At 38.5% G+C, this 16,916-nt stretch overlaps 1 protein-coding gene across 1 annotated transcript in view; it reads left to right on the top strand.

The window, feature by feature from the left end:
- Positions 1 to 526: 526 nt before the first annotated feature.
- The window catches only part of calcr (calcitonin receptor), a 33,686-nt gene continuing 17,296 nt past the window's right edge, over positions 527 to 16,916 (top strand). The window contains 13 exon segments of the mRNA XM_053334761.1: positions 527 to 561; positions 857 to 964; positions 3,253 to 3,349; positions 3,450 to 3,577; positions 3,666 to 3,776; positions 3,862 to 3,968; positions 4,839 to 4,914; positions 5,070 to 5,180; positions 5,369 to 5,481; positions 6,369 to 6,534; positions 6,633 to 6,743; positions 6,876 to 6,988; positions 11,929 to 12,020. Of these exon segments, the coding sequence (XP_053190736.1) occupies positions 528 to 561; positions 857 to 964; positions 3,253 to 3,349; positions 3,450 to 3,577; positions 3,666 to 3,776; positions 3,862 to 3,968; positions 4,839 to 4,914; positions 5,070 to 5,180; positions 5,369 to 5,481; positions 6,369 to 6,534; positions 6,633 to 6,743; positions 6,876 to 6,988; positions 11,929 to 12,020 (1,367 nt within the window). The 5' untranslated portion in view covers position 527.

The following is a 16,916-nucleotide window of genomic DNA, read 5'->3' as shown; positions in this document are numbered from 1 at the left end:
CAGTGTTATCAAGATCAGCATTTCACATTGGAAATCAGATGCTCATTCGTTTGAAAGCTTGGAAACACATTTTAATGAGTTACATGAATGGCGAGTGACTTCAAAGGAGGGTGAAATCATCATCAGACATGCTTTGAAAATGCCTCAAAAACTTTGCAAGCTACCATGCTTCCATTTGATTAAAAAAAACTTACATAAGGATGTACATTTCTAAACATTACGTGACAAATTTAGCTAACATTATCATCAAAGATAATATTTAAGCTTTATCTTGCAGTCTGCAAAGTGGACGTAGATCAGAGCAGTAACCAAAAGGAAACACTCCTATCTATATTCCAACCTATAATCCACTATAAAGCATGTTTTCTTTCTTCTTCCATTCTCACACTACTTGTGTCGTGTTGTCTCTGCAGTGCAGGGTGGTGGCGGGTGCTGAGCCAATTCCAGACCCATCACTCAGGCCTGGACAGAGCCTAGTAGAGCAATGGGGCCAGGTGGTGAGCCAAGGTCAATACAAATGTCTTGAGATGTCCAACAAAGACCACCAACAAAACAGAACTGGTGAGAAGCTCAAATTTGATACCTGATGGCGATGATGTTGTAAAACAGGGGATTAGGATCACAACACTGTTATTGCTCTTGGTAAAAGGAATGGTAGTGTTGGTAGGGGTGGTTCAAGTGCAAGCGACCTCAAAAGGCTTATGGAGTTGTAGCTGTGGGGTTTTAATAAAAAATCAAAGGCTGTAGAGAAATTATGTTAGATACACTTAGATTACATTATTTACAGTTGAAAGCTCAGAAAATGCATCCTGGCAATTACCTGGAATAGTCATTACACTGTTTTTCCTTCCTCAAGGTACATTCTGCAGACATATGTGGGATGGCTTGCTGTGCTGGGAAGAGACACCACCGGGGACATCTGTAACACAAAACTGTCCAGATCACTTTGGCTTCGACCCCACTGGTAAGAGAGCTGTGAACTTCTCACACCAGTACACAACAGCAAGCTTGCTCAATTGAGAGAGGTGGGAACTGTTTTCTGCATGACTTTTCAATTACAGATCAGTAGACAACACAGAAAAAATCCAATCACTGTCTCATTCACAAGTTCTGTGGCTATCACTCTTACACCCTGATGCCAACGCTGTTTGCTTATACAAGCAGCTCCCTCCATCAACCCAAAAGCCTCCTTGTGTGCTATATTTTTGGAATTGTTTGGAACTAAGATTTAATGTTCATATATATTTATTGAGAGGGCGATTATTTCTTCCAGCATAGTCCTCCACACTGCTCAGATTCTTCGGATTCTTTCTTCTCCCTCAAAGAGCAGAGCCTTTTCCGCCAAATCTAACTATATAACCATTTGCTATAAATGGTCAGTTTCTTGATCTATGGTGTCTCTGACCAGAAATCAGACAGTGTAGACAGCACTGTGACATATGAGCTTTAATTTGTTTTTGCTTGTTGGCCTGTGGCTCTAGAGGTTCATACTCACAGTTCTTCTGCTTTTGTTATTGGTCAATGTTTTTTCTGACTGAAATATCTTAACAACTATTAAATAGGTATTTTTTAAAGACATTCATAGCCCCCTAAGGATAAATCCAAATGACTTTGATCTCCTGATTTTCCTTCCAGTGCCACCAACAGGTCAAAGTTTTCACTTATTCTGTGAAGTATCTTAATATCTACTTGATGGATTGGCACCACATTTTTTAGAGACATGTATTTTGGTGATCCCCTGAATTGTCCTTTCATGCCACCATTAGGTTTGCATTTTTGGTTTTGAGTGAATATCTCAACATGTATTGGATGGATTGCCCTGAAATGTTCATGTCCTTCCTGGGATATATTGTATAACTTTATTGACCCCTTAACTTTTCATCTTGCACCACCATTACAGTAGGTGACTGTATTCAATGCTGTGTTTTATGGCCAAGGACCTGTGAAAGTAGTGACTTCCCCATTAGCTTCAGCTTGGGTTCAGTGCTACTTAGTAAATGTTATCATGCTAACATGTCATAGTAAGATGCTTATTATTATTATTATTTATTTATTTTTATTGCTTATTATTGTTAGAAGTATGTCAGCAAGCTAACATAAGAATTTAGCTTATGGTGTCATGCCTATAAGTACACCTTTGCAAAGTCACTAATGTTGACTTTTTGTTAATCACAAAAAATATGCTACTGTGGAGAAAGACTTACATAAGAGCAACTGTAAAGGACGGCTGATATAAAATATTTACAAACTGGAAGCAGGTTAAATCATTAGCCTGTTGTGTTTTATCAATCAGACAGAATGAAAACAGACTTTTATTTATATAAAAATTGACAGTGGAAATTGATTATGTAAGTGCACTTAATATTTGGATGTGGTATAAACAGATACTACCGTATGTGTAGTTAACACACTGTGAGGAATGAAAAGCTTAATAGTGCCTAGTTGAAGAGATCCAGAATCGAGTCATCTTTGATTTAGGAGATGCAATATTATGGAGAAAGGGGAGGTGAAGGAGAGGACAGAAAGAAGAATTGAGTGTATATATATAGAGAAAAAGAGCAGCAAAGAAAACAGGGATTACAAAAAAGACAGGAAAGTTGAAATCTGAGAGATGGATAGGGAGAGAGGATATGAATGAGAGAACAGAGAAGGTGTTTTTATTAGAAGAGGCTCAGGATCTTCCCAATATGCCCGTGAAGTTAAGAGTCCCCTTATGGCTCCTTATTTGAAAGCCGATGCTGCTGATATGAGGCTTTGGGGGAGACGTACAGTTGGACGTGGTTGCTGAACAGTTGATGAGCTGTCGGAGAAGACTAGGCAGTCGTGCTATGTTGTCAGGAACAATGTGATCTCATTCTTAGCCCAGTCATGGATCGACAGTACATGTGGTTTTAAGTCTGACATTTGAGAATTTGCCAGAACATTGCTCAAAAGTAGGGATTTTCTTTTTGACATAACGTTTGATGATGTGTGCCAAGTTAAATTAATCTTCATTGTTCGGTTAATGCCAAGATTCAGGGTCCAATTTATGTGTTTGGATGATGCCAGTATACGACTGCTGAAAAACAAGGAGCCAAAGATGAGATTCCTTACTCAACATGAATCTCAGAGCAGTTTATGGTTTTTAGTCTGTCTGTTTGTTTAAGTAATTTGATGTGAATATGAAACTATCAGGATACTCTGTCATAAGTTATACTGATGTTGAGATGCCATTAAGTTACTTGGTTTTGTTTTGTGTCTTTTATTTGACAGAAAAAGTGACCAAATATTGTGACGAACGGGGTAATTGGGTCCAGACTGGGTCTACTTGTCAATCTTCAAAGGACATATTGGAGGTATTTATTGATTAGTTGTTTCCCTGAAACTGATAGAAGGAAATTTTGTAACTATTTCGTAACTTAGCAATTCTTTCTTTTTTTTTAACAGAGAGAACTCTCCCATTTTTTAAGGGATGCTGCAGAAGAGTCGACCACAGTGGCTGACTCAGAAATAACGACTCTTACTGAATATCTTATCCATCAGAGCAAAAATAAATGCTTAAAGAAAATGAACCAAGATCCACCTTATGATCAATCAGGTACTGATAGTGTATACTCAAACCTGTGATGTTTCATTTTTGACAAACTTATGAACAAGAGGCCTGTAAACATCTTTTGATGTGATAGGGCCATACTGCAGTCGTATCTGGGATGGCTGGCTGTGCTGGGACGATACTCCGGCAGAAACCAGTGCCACCCAAAACTGCCCCTCTTATTTTGCTGACTTTGACCCTACAGGTGAGCATTATTTCTAAGCTGATATTTTGTTACCCTCTCATTAAGAATGCATTAATGTATTTAAAGTTAAAATGTTTCTTCTTAGAAAAGGCAACTAAACACTGTGGAAAGGATGGAAAGTGGTTTCACCACCCGGAGAGCAACCAGATTTGGACTAACTACACACTCTGTTTCCCCACCGAAGAGTCCAAGGTAATTTATTGTTGATGTAAATTATCCTATGTGTATTTATTGTACAGATTATGCATACAAGTTCCTTGTAACTAAGCTTACTGATACGGTTGGTTCTGCAAGTTCCAGACAGATGGCTTCTTCACAAATATAAAATGTAGTTTCCACTACTTATACTCCATTACTCATACTCCATAATGGACTAGTTTAGTGTTCTGAAGCGGTCATCCATATGTGCGGTAGCGGTAATGTATTCTCAACAAAAGATGGTCAAGTAAAATTTTGTACTCAAAAGTGCACTTCACAGACACATAATGGGTGTTCATGAGGACAAATGCATATCTTTTGTAGCATTAAGTACAAAGTATTTTTGGGATTCAAATTTCCACCATATTATTCTGACTTGAATATACAGTTTGCTAAAGTAAGTTACATAAGGTAGCAGGTGGTGCAAATGGAAACAATCATCTACCCCTTGAGAGAACAGCAGTGCTCCTAACTTGACCTCTTTGGCTAGACTGACAATGTTGGTGGATGGGGAGCAGGGATGTCTTCGTTGAAGCACTAGCACCCAACCAGTTGGTCTGTCTACACAGTTTCCTCTTTTTACATCACAAGTACTCCACTGCTTCCCACAAGAGAATAATTTGCCTCAAGCAGTTGTTTGATTGGACATGTGATTGGAAACAACCATGGAATGGTCCTTGTTGAGCACCATTTCTAAGGAACTATTAATTTCCCCAAACATGGGAGTCTGAGTGAGAGCGCTGACTACAAAAAGATATTTGTTCATCAGTGTTGATCATGAGTTGAGCTACACTTTTGATTCATCTTCAGTTGATCTGTCCATAATTTTTTGATGCTGAAATATGTTGGGTTTTTTTTTCACAGAAAGCGAAACAAAAGCTTGAGAGTGAGTCTGAATGCCTCCAGAAAATAAACCGAGACCCACCTTTTGACAAATCAGGTATTGATACTCTCACCTGAAACTCACGGTGTGACACTCCCATCTGCCAACAAATAGTTTTATTGTGTATCCATGTGATTGTTGATTGGTTCTATGTTGCACAAAGGCCTGTAAATGATTTTTATCATGTTTTTGTGGCTTTGTTGGCGCTGCAGGGCAGTACTGCAGTCGTAACTGGGATGGCTGGTTGTGCTGGGACGATACTGCAGCAGGAACCTATGCCACCCAAAACTGCCCTGATTTTTTTTCTGACCTGGACCCCACAGGTGAGCAGTGAGCTTTTGCTCTGCTGATGTCTTGTTAACTTCTCATGATGAACTTATGTTTGATCCTCTGTTGTTTCAATAAGTTGAAGTAAAAAATGGACCAAAATAGTTTATTATTTACTAAAATCTCATTGGATTAAGGTGTGACATACTGTACTGTATCTTTAACACATAATTGTTCTTTTTAGAAAAGGCAACAAAGTATTGTGGAGAGGATGGACAATGGTTTCAGCATCCAGAAACCAACCAGACTTGGACTAATTATACACTCTGTGTTTTCAACACTAAGGATAAATTGAGGGTAATGTATCATAGATTTATTGTAAAGATCATGCATAAAGATTCTTGAAACTTTATGACAAAATAATACAAATGTAGCTTCCTTTTCTCAGACCACATATCAGTTATAGTTTCATAGCCTAATTAAATCACAAGGTTAGCTACACATAGGATCAAGGATGTCATTTTGACTTGGGGATGGAGGTGTATGTGTGTGTGCGTGAGTGCATTTTTAAAAATCTCTCGGGGATTGTTTCCTGTATAAATACTGACCTTGTCGGGACCAGTGGTCATAATGAAGCAAAACATCATTGCTGAGGTCAAGGTTAAGGTTAGGGGTAAGGTGTGAATTGAGGTTAGGGTTTGGGTTAGGCTGTCTAAAGTGAATGGAAGTCAATGGAATGTCCTAACAAGGATAGCTACACAAACCTGTTTGTCCCCCCCCACCCCCCCCCCCCCACCCCCGCCCCCCGAGTTGAACACTGATCAAAGATAACAGATACAAATACATTATTATCTATCATCAAGAATCTCGTCTCTGTGAAAGAAGCCTAATGTGATCTTAAATGGCTTTAGTGAAATAATAATCAAGTCTTTTGTTAGAATACCATCAGTGTAAGACTCAACACAGTAAGACTTTTAAGTGGATGCATATCTAAAAATGCAGGGAATAGGATTCAACTGGGTTTGTTTCTCTATATATTTTTTTTGGACTGAGGAATCCATTACTTCATTGTGTCATACTCCCTTCAGAAACCAAACCTACACCCTTGAGAACCCAAATATGTACTATCCGTTGTGCCTATTCCATAGCCTTTCATCTCATTGCACAATCCTGATTATTCACAACACTGTGTATGTATGTGTGTTTGTATGTGTGTGCACATATGTGATTTCACTCAAAAGAAGGCAGCCGCCCAGCTCTCAGGGGACACTGAGGCAGAACTTACCAATGAGGCCACAGTGAATCCTTTGACAAACCAAGAGGAGAAGAATATCGCGACAAAGAAAATCATCGACAACCAATTCAAATGCTTCGAGAAAATTAAACGAGATCCACCTTATAACAAGTCAGGTAGTGATAATATCTTCTGAGACTCATTGTGTGCTTCTGTAATTGGGCCTCTCCTCTGAAAAAGCTTAACTCTCTTTGTGGCTTTGTTGGCGTGACAGGTCCGTACTGCAGCCGTAACTTCGATGGGTGGCTGTGCTGGGATGATACTCCAGCAGGAACCTACACCTCCCAAAACTGCCCTGATTACTTTCCTGACTTCGATCCCACAGGTGAGTAGTGATATTCAACAGTGATGCCTGTGAGGATGAATTTCACTGAGGCAAACTGAAGCAAAACACCACAGTATGGTTTTTCAGACATTGTTGGAGAATGTGTATTTATTACTTAATTGTTACTTTCAGAAAAGGCTACCAAGTACTGTGGGGAGGATGGGCAGTGGTTTCGCCACCCAGATACCAATAGGACTTGGTCCAACTATACAGTCTGCAACGAAAATACTCCAGCAAAGTTAAAGGTAATATATTAAGATAAAGTAGCCTGCAATCATCGTTTTACTGCATGGTGACCACAGTGTGATGGGTCAGCATTATTTTTTCTTTTGTTGCCAGGAGTTCTTGGAGAGTGGGCAGATAGGAGCAAATGTAAAAACATGCTGAAACAGTCTTGACCCAACTATGCATAAATATTGTACTAAACCCAATAGGATTTCTTTTTTAAATATATTGTTAGTATGCATACAGTTAGATATTTTCTTGAACTGAATCAGATTAAAGTATAAAGACAAAGCTGGCATTTAATGCAGTGTATGAGTTGTTATATTACACACTAGTTTATAATAGTTTGAAACCATAGTTTGGTCAGAGATTACAAGATTTCGAAGTTAGCAAGACATCTAATTATTCCAAGCCCTCTATCACTCATGAGATACAGTTTAGTTACAACTACTACTAACAAACTATCTCATATTAAAAACCCAGTGAAACGGAAGTTAGAGTGTCTTCAGCTTCTGTACTGTGGGTTATTTCCCAGGAAAATTGAATATTTGAGCTGTACAGTTACAAGACTAGGGGTGGGGATCTCTCAGCATTTGATTAAAATCAGATTCAGAGCGCTACAAATCAAGGATGTGATGCATCGAGATGCATCACATCCTCATTTTTCTTTCTTACAGCACAGTTAATTTTTCATCAATTGATGCAAGAAGTCAGATAAATATGAACTATTTTTTTTATTTAGAAAAGTACTAAGAATTAATAAACATTCAACATACACATTAATGTCTTCACATTAAAATAAGTACACCAAAATAAGTCAACAGTATAGACCTAGTAGGGGTGAAGCTCACCTGTCTGTATGAGAGTAACAAACAGAGTGGAGTGCAGCTGTTGTTATTATATCTAGGGCTGAACAATTTGGGAAAATAATCTAATTGCGATTTTTCCCCCCGAATATTGCAATTGTGATTTAATATGTGATATTTTATTTTATCCTCTTTTTTTCCCAACAAAAGATAATGAATGATTGAAATATGACCAACACAATATTAGTGTAAATATTAGATACATTTAGTGTAAAATGCTGTTTCCCATAGGCTGAGCCTATTTGTTAGAATTAAATTAAAAGATGTATGACTTGAAATAAATGACAGTTTTATTTAACTGCTCATTACAGAAAAATGTGTGGCTTTGCCACTGTGCATTTAAGTAATTTAAATAAAGGCATGCACTTTGTAAACACTGTGTGCAAAATTTACAGTCTTAAAAATAATTATAATAATAAAAAATAATTTAAAATTATATGTATGTTACTGCTCCCAAGTCAGTAACATTTCACACAACTGAAACATAGAATTTGCCTCTACTACTTTGAAAATATTGTGCAAAATCAAAGTTAATAAAGTTATAAATAACACTGGAGCCTAGTCCATTCATTAAGCTGTGCAGCCAGCACCATATTTGATGCGTTGTCCGTCGTGATGCAGACGTGTTTCTCCTCGTGGAGATCCCAGCTGGCAAGCCCCTCTCTCAGGCCGGCTGCAATATTTTCCTGTGTGGTCATCTGGGAAGTAGGTAGTTTGTAAGCAGCAAGCTCTGAGGTTGAAATCTTCATCAATAAAATGGACTGTAAGACTCTGGTAAGGCTCAGCTGTGCGGCTTGTCCACATATCAATAGTGGTAGCAAAAAACTCCACTGTTTTAAGCTCCGCGGTGACTTTCTCTTTGCACTTTTTGTACAGTATGGCAGTCTGACTGAAGTATGTACGGGAGGGTATACTGTAGCCTACTGTTTATCAGTGCCATGAACCCAAGCTTGGTCACCGTGCTGAGAGGCATCATGTCTTTGGCTATGAACTCGGTTATTGGCCGAGTGATTTCCCCGTGCCGTTTTGAATTACGTTCATATGGAGTGACACTTTCAAACATTTCGGTCAGTGATCCGTGTCTTGAGGTATTTGGCTTGTCTAGCACACTGGTGCTCGGCATTTTGGCCATAAAACTGTCGTACATGGTTTTGTGGTATTTTTTTAAGTGTTGGAACAAGTTTGTAGTGTTACCTCGTGAAGTAGCAATGGTAGCACGGCATGCTCTGCACAACACCATCAAAAGTTGATGCAGCCGAGTTCTCCACTCTCTTACATTTGCGTCACGTGACCACCTTGTAATCACGCACGTTGCAGTTAGAAAATCGTGTTTTATCATATCGCGATATTATCACAAATGCAATTAATCGTTCAGATATGATTCATATCTCCAGCAGTGGAGAGCAGCCTCTTGGCTGCACTGTTCGCTCCGGGAAAAGACACAGACTGAGTTATTTTCTTCATCTCAGAGTTTACGTTGTTTCATGCTGCAGTGTGCTTTGTTCAGCTGCTCTCGTTAGCTGCACTGTTCTGCTTATGTTAGTGTTAGCTGGGTGACGGCGTGAAAGGTCACAGTAAACTTCACGATCGTCTCACAGAGGTAATTATTTTGTCATTCAATCAAAAAATGCTTCAGTCGCTTCTTTTTTTAAGACGAACTACAGATAGACTTGTGCGTGTGCGCGCTATAAGACTGTCTGTTTAAATAATCATTTTTTGACTTTTGTTAATCGATGCAGAGTCGTCCGCATCTCATAATCGAGAAATTTCCCCACCCCTATACAAGACTGATTTCAATTAAATTCTTTGCATTTGATTGGTTGCTGAAAAGTGGGTGGGGTTTAGGGTTTAGCATTACCCTGAGCTGCAGAGAAAAATGGAGCTACAGATGACTGTTGGCTCCATACACACCCAAACCTGCCGTTAGATCAGGAGGAGGATGAGGATGGGAGATTAATAAATTAGACCTCAGCCACATTGTTTTGGAGATGAGAAAGTTTTTTCCCACTGATAGCCAAACACACACATCTTTCTATATTTCTTTATTGTTCTGTTAGCTACTATGACTCACAAATGGTAGAGTGTGTTTTTATATGACCGGTGTGACTAGCTACTTGCCCAAAATCACATTTGATTGTGCCATTTTACAGAAAGAGATTTTGATATAAATAAATAGATATACATTTTTTGACATGTATTTGGCATATAACATGAGATTAATGAACACAGGGACACAAGATTACATTTTTCAAATTTTATTTTTCATTTCATTTCCTTTAACAACCTTCTTTTCACCAACAGCACTGATCTGGAATACTAAACCGGTAACAATGTTTCACACCTAAAAAGCTGACCTGGATACCAGAGAACTCATTCTAATATTTTTCCAGTTGGGACATCAGCAACACAGTCATGGGCTAAAAGAGATTTAATGGCATATGTGCTATTTGACATCTTTCATATTTTATTTTTGCTTCACAGTAATCAAACAATTAACTTTGTGTTTTTGTAGCTGTAATGCAGGTATAACAAATCATCAGTGGCCAAGGATTGCACATCTGAACTTTTGTGAATTGAACAGAATTTCTGATTTTGATCATGTTTTATAGAATAACCATTTTTTAATGGTCCATTTTGATGAAAGTAATTGATTAATTACATGAAAGTATGCAAACTTTTCATCAGTCCAGATTTAGCAGAAGATCAAATTTTTAAAGACATTCTTGCCCTTTGTGATTTTTTGCTAGCTCAATTTTTTTACCCCCCCCCCCCCCCCCCCCCCTTTCAATATTAAGCCAGCAAACAGTCAAATAAATCAGAAAACAACTCTAGTCTGTCTTTCCACCTGGAACAACTGCAAATACTTGTAAGTGTGAACACAAATTCTGCAAACAACTGCAAGAAATCCCAGCTTGCTACATCCAGTCATTGCACTAGGCAGTTGGAACAGCTGTCCTGGCAAGAGTGAGAGAAAGTCTGCTGATCGATCAGAACCAAGCCAGAGATTAGCCACCCCATCTGTTGCCACAGAAACCTGATCTCAGTGGCCCCAGCCTCCCAGCTTCAGGAAACCTCTGAGAACAAACAGCCTCAGCAGCAGCCAGAATGATCCCAAAGAAAAATAATGCTAAATAAACCTTCCCCGGTTTCCTGCAGCTGGGTTGATGACAACTTTAGTACAGTGTAGTTTCATCCGAAGATTCTACAACATTTCTGTGTTTTTTATTCTAAATGTTCATTACCCCACCTTACTGTTATCACCAGTTAAATATCAGTGTCATCCTTCATTCATTTATTCATCATTTGGTTGTTATAGTGTAAATCTATTTATTAATGTATTTAAATATGTATTTCATCCATATCATTTATCTTGCATGAAAAATATATGCACTCCTAAAAGCAAGATGTGGTTTGGTGTCTTTTCTGCAGACTAATGTATCTTTTTATTCTAGGTCTCATTTTCATACTAACATAACATTTTATCTACTAGATTGTGTTGGCATATGGCCAAAGAGGAACCACACAAGGATCTAACATTTCGATTGAAACAAAGGGGAAACATTAATGCAAATACAGAAATTGTTCATTATAAGGAACCATTGCTGAGCTACTTTGTGTTTCAACTTTGACCTGCTTTACTCACCAGTGTTATGTAAAAACATAGTGTCACAATTCAGTGGACAGTTATAATGGGCACTTAGTCAAATTTTCCATTTTTCTTCCAAATAAGTGGTTTTAAACTGGAGCTGGCCAATCACCAGTGATTCTAAAATTAAGCTGAAATGTAACACAACTAAACAAATAGTAGAAGACTCAGGCTGCAAACATTTCAAACTGTTTCTAATTCCCATGAGATATGCTTAAGAACAAAATGTAACCTTGATGTCACTTTATTAAGTGCTAAATGATATAAGCTGAATTTTGTGTGCAAAATGAATTTGGTACCATGAAAATGAATCATGAACTTTTGTCACAGTTTGCAATTTTGTGCCTTTTGGATCCTTGATTCTGATTTCCTGTACTGGATAATTCTGATTTTCCCAAGTAGTAATGCTACACGTTATCTCTATCCTGTCTGTGTTTTTTTTTTACAGTCAGCGTACATCCTGTTTTACATGGCAATTGTGGGTCATGCTTTATCTATAGCCTCCCTGCTCATCTCTCTGGCAATCTTCTTCTACTTCAGGTAACAGATTCAATGTGGTGTTCTTGTCCTGCACATAACATTTGAACCATATGAGAATTTAGCTGTAGGTACAGTTAGTGGTGTGATGATGAACATTATGCTGTTAGCAAATAGCAGAACGACTGTACTATGATGAAAATGGCTGTCATAACGCTGAGATGATTAATTGGTGGGAGCGTTGCCCTCACAGGCTCAATCATCTTCACTATCATCACTGGATCTGAAAGGCAGACACACAGATGGTGTTGGGCTTTGACTAAACCCTCCTCTGGCTATTTCATTACTCAGTCATCATGGGCAGTAATTTCGTGCCAATCTTATTTGCAGTCACCAAAATTTTCACTCTGACCACATCAGCAGCACTTGAGACAGTTTTAAACACTTGCCCCAGAGCCGTGCATTACATTTTTAATGTTGTGTAAATGAGTGTTGATGTTTCAGTAACATAATATATTAATATAATAAGAAGTGTAGATGTTGTGCTTAGTTATGCCGCTGCCTTGGCACAAGTCTTCAACATTTTCTCAAAGTTTTAAATAGAACTCTGCTGATATAAACACTGACATACTTATTTCTAACAATCAACCTGAAATAGTTCTGCTGCTTATTGATTGTTACTTATACAAGTTGGTTGACTAAATGATAAATGAACTGCATTCATACATACATATACACATATATATACATATATAGTATGTGTATACTTATGCATGTATAAAATGCTTTTCTAGTCTTGCAGGGATGGATTTCCGATAAATTTGGCTGCCAAAAGACCATATATGAGATCAGATCTCATATATTTTCAGATATGCAGATCCGATGAGAATTACAAAGGTATAATAATTATATACAATGTGCTACCCTACAATATTATCACAACAAACACACAGAGTGGACATGGGCAGCCCACGAGTCAATTTTCAAATATGGGTCTGCTGCACACGGAGGGTTCAGCTCCACCCCGCTGAGACAGAGAGGAGCAGCTAACGTTAGCCTTTGCTGCTGTTTGCTGTCATCGCGTTGCTCTCCTCCGCTCTCAGAGAGTCTGTTCATGGCAGGAATGCTGCTACTTTATTCCTCCTCACTGTTCTGTATAAAAGGTCCGGATACTGAATGGGGGGACAGAGTTGCTCCATCAGTAAGCGGCTACAGAGGTTGGCTACAGGACGCTGTTGTGTTAGCTGTGGTCGGGCGAGGTAGAGAGTGAATGAAGAGAGGGAGCACTGACAGTAAGAAAGCCGGTGAATCAGAACAATAACACGTTATTTTCTGATCGTTTCAAACCTCTGAATCTGAAACACCGGTGTTCCATCTTAAAGTACACAGTAGCGATATTATGCTGGTTTTGGTTGGTTCACTGTAAGAAAGCAAAGTCTTCTTTATGGCTATGATGATGATCTCTGTATTGAAGATGTTATTTCACCTCTGGTGGAGCTGAGCCCTCAATGTGTGCTGCTCACACAGACACAGTGAACCCTGTGAAAACTGGAGGTGACAACTATGCTCGTTTTGTCACTGTAAATGCAATAAAATCTACAGAGTAATTTAGTTTAATCCACCCAAAACACAAGTGGTTACTTGATTTTTGTTTAAAAATACCAACAATATAATTGAAATACAAGCTGTTTCTGTTTTTCCTGGTAAAATAGGGATGAGCAGAGACAAACAGAAACAAAAAATGACCCGTTTTCTCATATTCTCAGACTGGATGTCGTCATCAAGGCAAGAGCGCAATAAAGACCAATAAAAAATAAAAATCCTCTCCGTGTCACTGCAACGGTCTGACAGACCATTTGAGTTTTTATAATGCCCCTAACCCTAACCCCACTGAGGTTATACAGACCGTATGCCTTATTATTGCCTGTAAGCCTTTTCATTACATTTAGAAAAGAGCAGCAATGGTTAGTGGGTGAAATATAATCTTGTTCAGCAGGAGAACAATTTGCCGTTTCCTCAGCTGTTTCCACCTTGTTTTACCTTAAATCCTAGGAAGCGACCGCACAAGGGTTTCTATGAAAAGGTAGATGATGAACAGTTTATGACTTCGCCAGAAAAGAAATTTTAGTCAAAATATTATTTTTTTTGCTTCAATCCCTGGCCTCAGTCTTGTCGCCCACTCAAAGCACTTTACAATACATGCCAACATTCACACACCCATTCACACACATTCATATGCTTTGACATGCAGGCTGAGTGAGCCGTTGATCAAACTGACAGACGACCAGTCACAGTTGTCCCAAACTTAATTTTCACTGAATGCTTTACTAGTTTTGATATGTCCACCTAATTTCATGCCAACTTGGTTTTCATGGATATTTAGGAATTTAAACCGGAAAGCTGTGGTGCCCACTGAATATGTTGCTGTTGTGCTTTGCTCTTATTAGAAACGTGTGCAGAGGAGTGCATTGCTCATTCAGATTGTTCATCCCCATGTACAGCTTAATCCCAGTGAGATAATGCTTTTGAAATTCAATTAGATAAGTCTTCATAAAAAATAAAGTGGATGCATTGAAATCTATAAATGGCGAAGACTGAGAAAAAGCAGACTTTATCTTATGTTTATATCTGGGAGGATAGTGCTATTTTTAATGACATTTTAATGACATGGTAAGGTTGATAGTTTTACTCAGACCATGAAGATAAAGAACGCTGAGTAAGGAGCCTTGTGAGTAACCTTATGTTCTGTAACAATATTTGGAAGAGCTGCCTTTTTGGCCCTGTAGTTCTTGAACGATGCAGTTGTAAAACTTGATGTGTTGCATGAGCGGTGAAAGGTGTTGACCTCCTAAACGCAGCTGTTATCCAGAACCGATCTTGTAAAATACCCTCAATGTGCTGCAAACTTTTATACAACCTCATAAATCAAGCGGCCATGTTTAGGGCAGGTGCATTGTTGCAAATCCCATGACCCGCTGAAAGTCGAACTCCTAACTCAAGCACACAGAAATTCAGCCGGAGATTCACAATTCATAAAGATCAAAGTCCTAACAAATTAAGAACTCAATAAAAAAACGAAGTTATGGCTTGGAAAAAATTCCTTTTAACCATAACTTAACATATTTATAGCCGAATCACTTAAACTATCGAACGCCTAATATTGTATCATAAGATCCAGATGTGAGGCTTTACAATGGTATGTGATGGTGTACAGCTGCACTACTCCGTTATTTACAACGCTACATCATCACTGTCAGGATTCCCAGATAAAAATACTCCCGGTTGCTGTGGAAAAACAGGCAAGCAGTTGGTTGAAGTACATAGTTGATCTCAAGCCGTCAAGACCTATGACATAAGGATTCAGCCTGTGTTTTGACATCCCCTTTTAGATAAAACCCCTTGTATATAAGCGTTCAACTGCTCCTCCATTTCCTTTTATGTCTGAAGCTGAGGCTGTTTGTTTTTCCGTGAGAGGTAGCCATAGAGTCTGAATGAGACTCTGAAAATGTGCAGTTGTATATGTTGTTTGAAGGAAATGTAGTGCTCTTCCTGTTTTTACATGGGTCTCTTGGGTTTTTATGACTCATCAAAGATAAAAGTGGCCATGAGCAGTAAAAAAATATATAACTTCTTCAACTGTAGAGAATATTATATCTGGAGCAAGGTTTCATTCAGCCTTAAACACAAGCTGCAAAATGCAAAATAATTGAACCATTAATGATAATAAGGGTACTGGAAATGCCTTTGATTCTAATTGTTGTTTTCACTTTGACTGTCAAGCATTTCATAATGCTATTAATTCTGAGTGGCCAGCCAAGGTAACGAGGAAGCACCCTTGGGACCTATTATGCATTATTTAATAGGATTTCTAGCATGTGTAGTACAAAGCATTTAGAGGCAATACTCTCTACCTCTATTTCCTCTACATGATGACATCAAATTTTTTTGTTAAGGTTGTTACATGACTTGTTCACGTTACCCACTCGCATATTTCAGATTGGATTCAGGCTCAAACATGTACAGATGTATGTGAAAAGTTTAAATTTCCAGTAAAGAACAAGACAAAGTAGTGAAATTCTACTACTACTGTTGGTTAACATCGCCCCCAGAACTGCTGTTTCCAAGAGCCAACCATTCAGACCACCAGAATGGGCATAAAGAGTTAGTATGACAAAAATAAGGAGATTTTTTTAACTAAATATATACACCTGGAAATGTGCAAAAATATGTCCCCTTTAAATTTGTGGGGGTTTTTTGTCTGTGTGTATCTACAGAGCCACCCAGCGTACATCTTATTTTCTCCAGGTGTATGAACCTCATAAGTTCACTAACCCACTCAACATGTGTGGGAGGGGCCTCCTGTTTCCAAGTATGAGGTCTTGCAATCAAGGAAGTGAAAGCAACAGCATTCGAATAATGTTTGGGAAGGAGCATGTCCCCTGGTACTACTCCAAAAATAGCAATCAAATGAGATGGTGTAATTGTACCTCCAAAGACCTCTGAGAATGTATTAATTACAGATATGTCCAGTAGTCATTAAGGTTTGGGCATGTCCAAAAAGTATGAATGAGGGACCCTGTTGCTGATTTACATCTACTGCATAGGGGATCTGCCCCTGGATAGATCTTAGCTAGCTTTTCCTTGGCTAGATGCAGGCAGTGTGCGACCTTAAATTGCAGGAGCCCATGTCTAGCACACATTGAGGAAGACTGTACTCTTTGAAATATGAATTGCCAATCACAATCTGTTATGGCAGACACCAAATCATCTTCCCACTGGGACTTAATAATGGAGAACGTAAGGTTGATAACAGATTATATATCACTTATATACCACTCCTATATTGCGCACATTTATGCCAAGAATGCTGTCTAGAGTTGTTTCGTCTGGCAGGTTTGGGAATTCAGGGTCTCTGTTATACATTAAATGTCGTATTTGTAGATGGCGGAAGAAATGGGT

This window comes from Scomber japonicus, chromosome 15 (assembly GCF_027409825.1).
Source record: "Scomber japonicus isolate fScoJap1 chromosome 15, fScoJap1.pri, whole genome shotgun sequence".
In the NCBI taxonomy this organism is placed as follows: Eukaryota; Metazoa; Chordata; class Actinopteri; order Scombriformes; family Scombridae; genus Scomber; species Scomber japonicus.
This window is presented reverse-complemented; position numbering and strand designations above follow the sequence as displayed.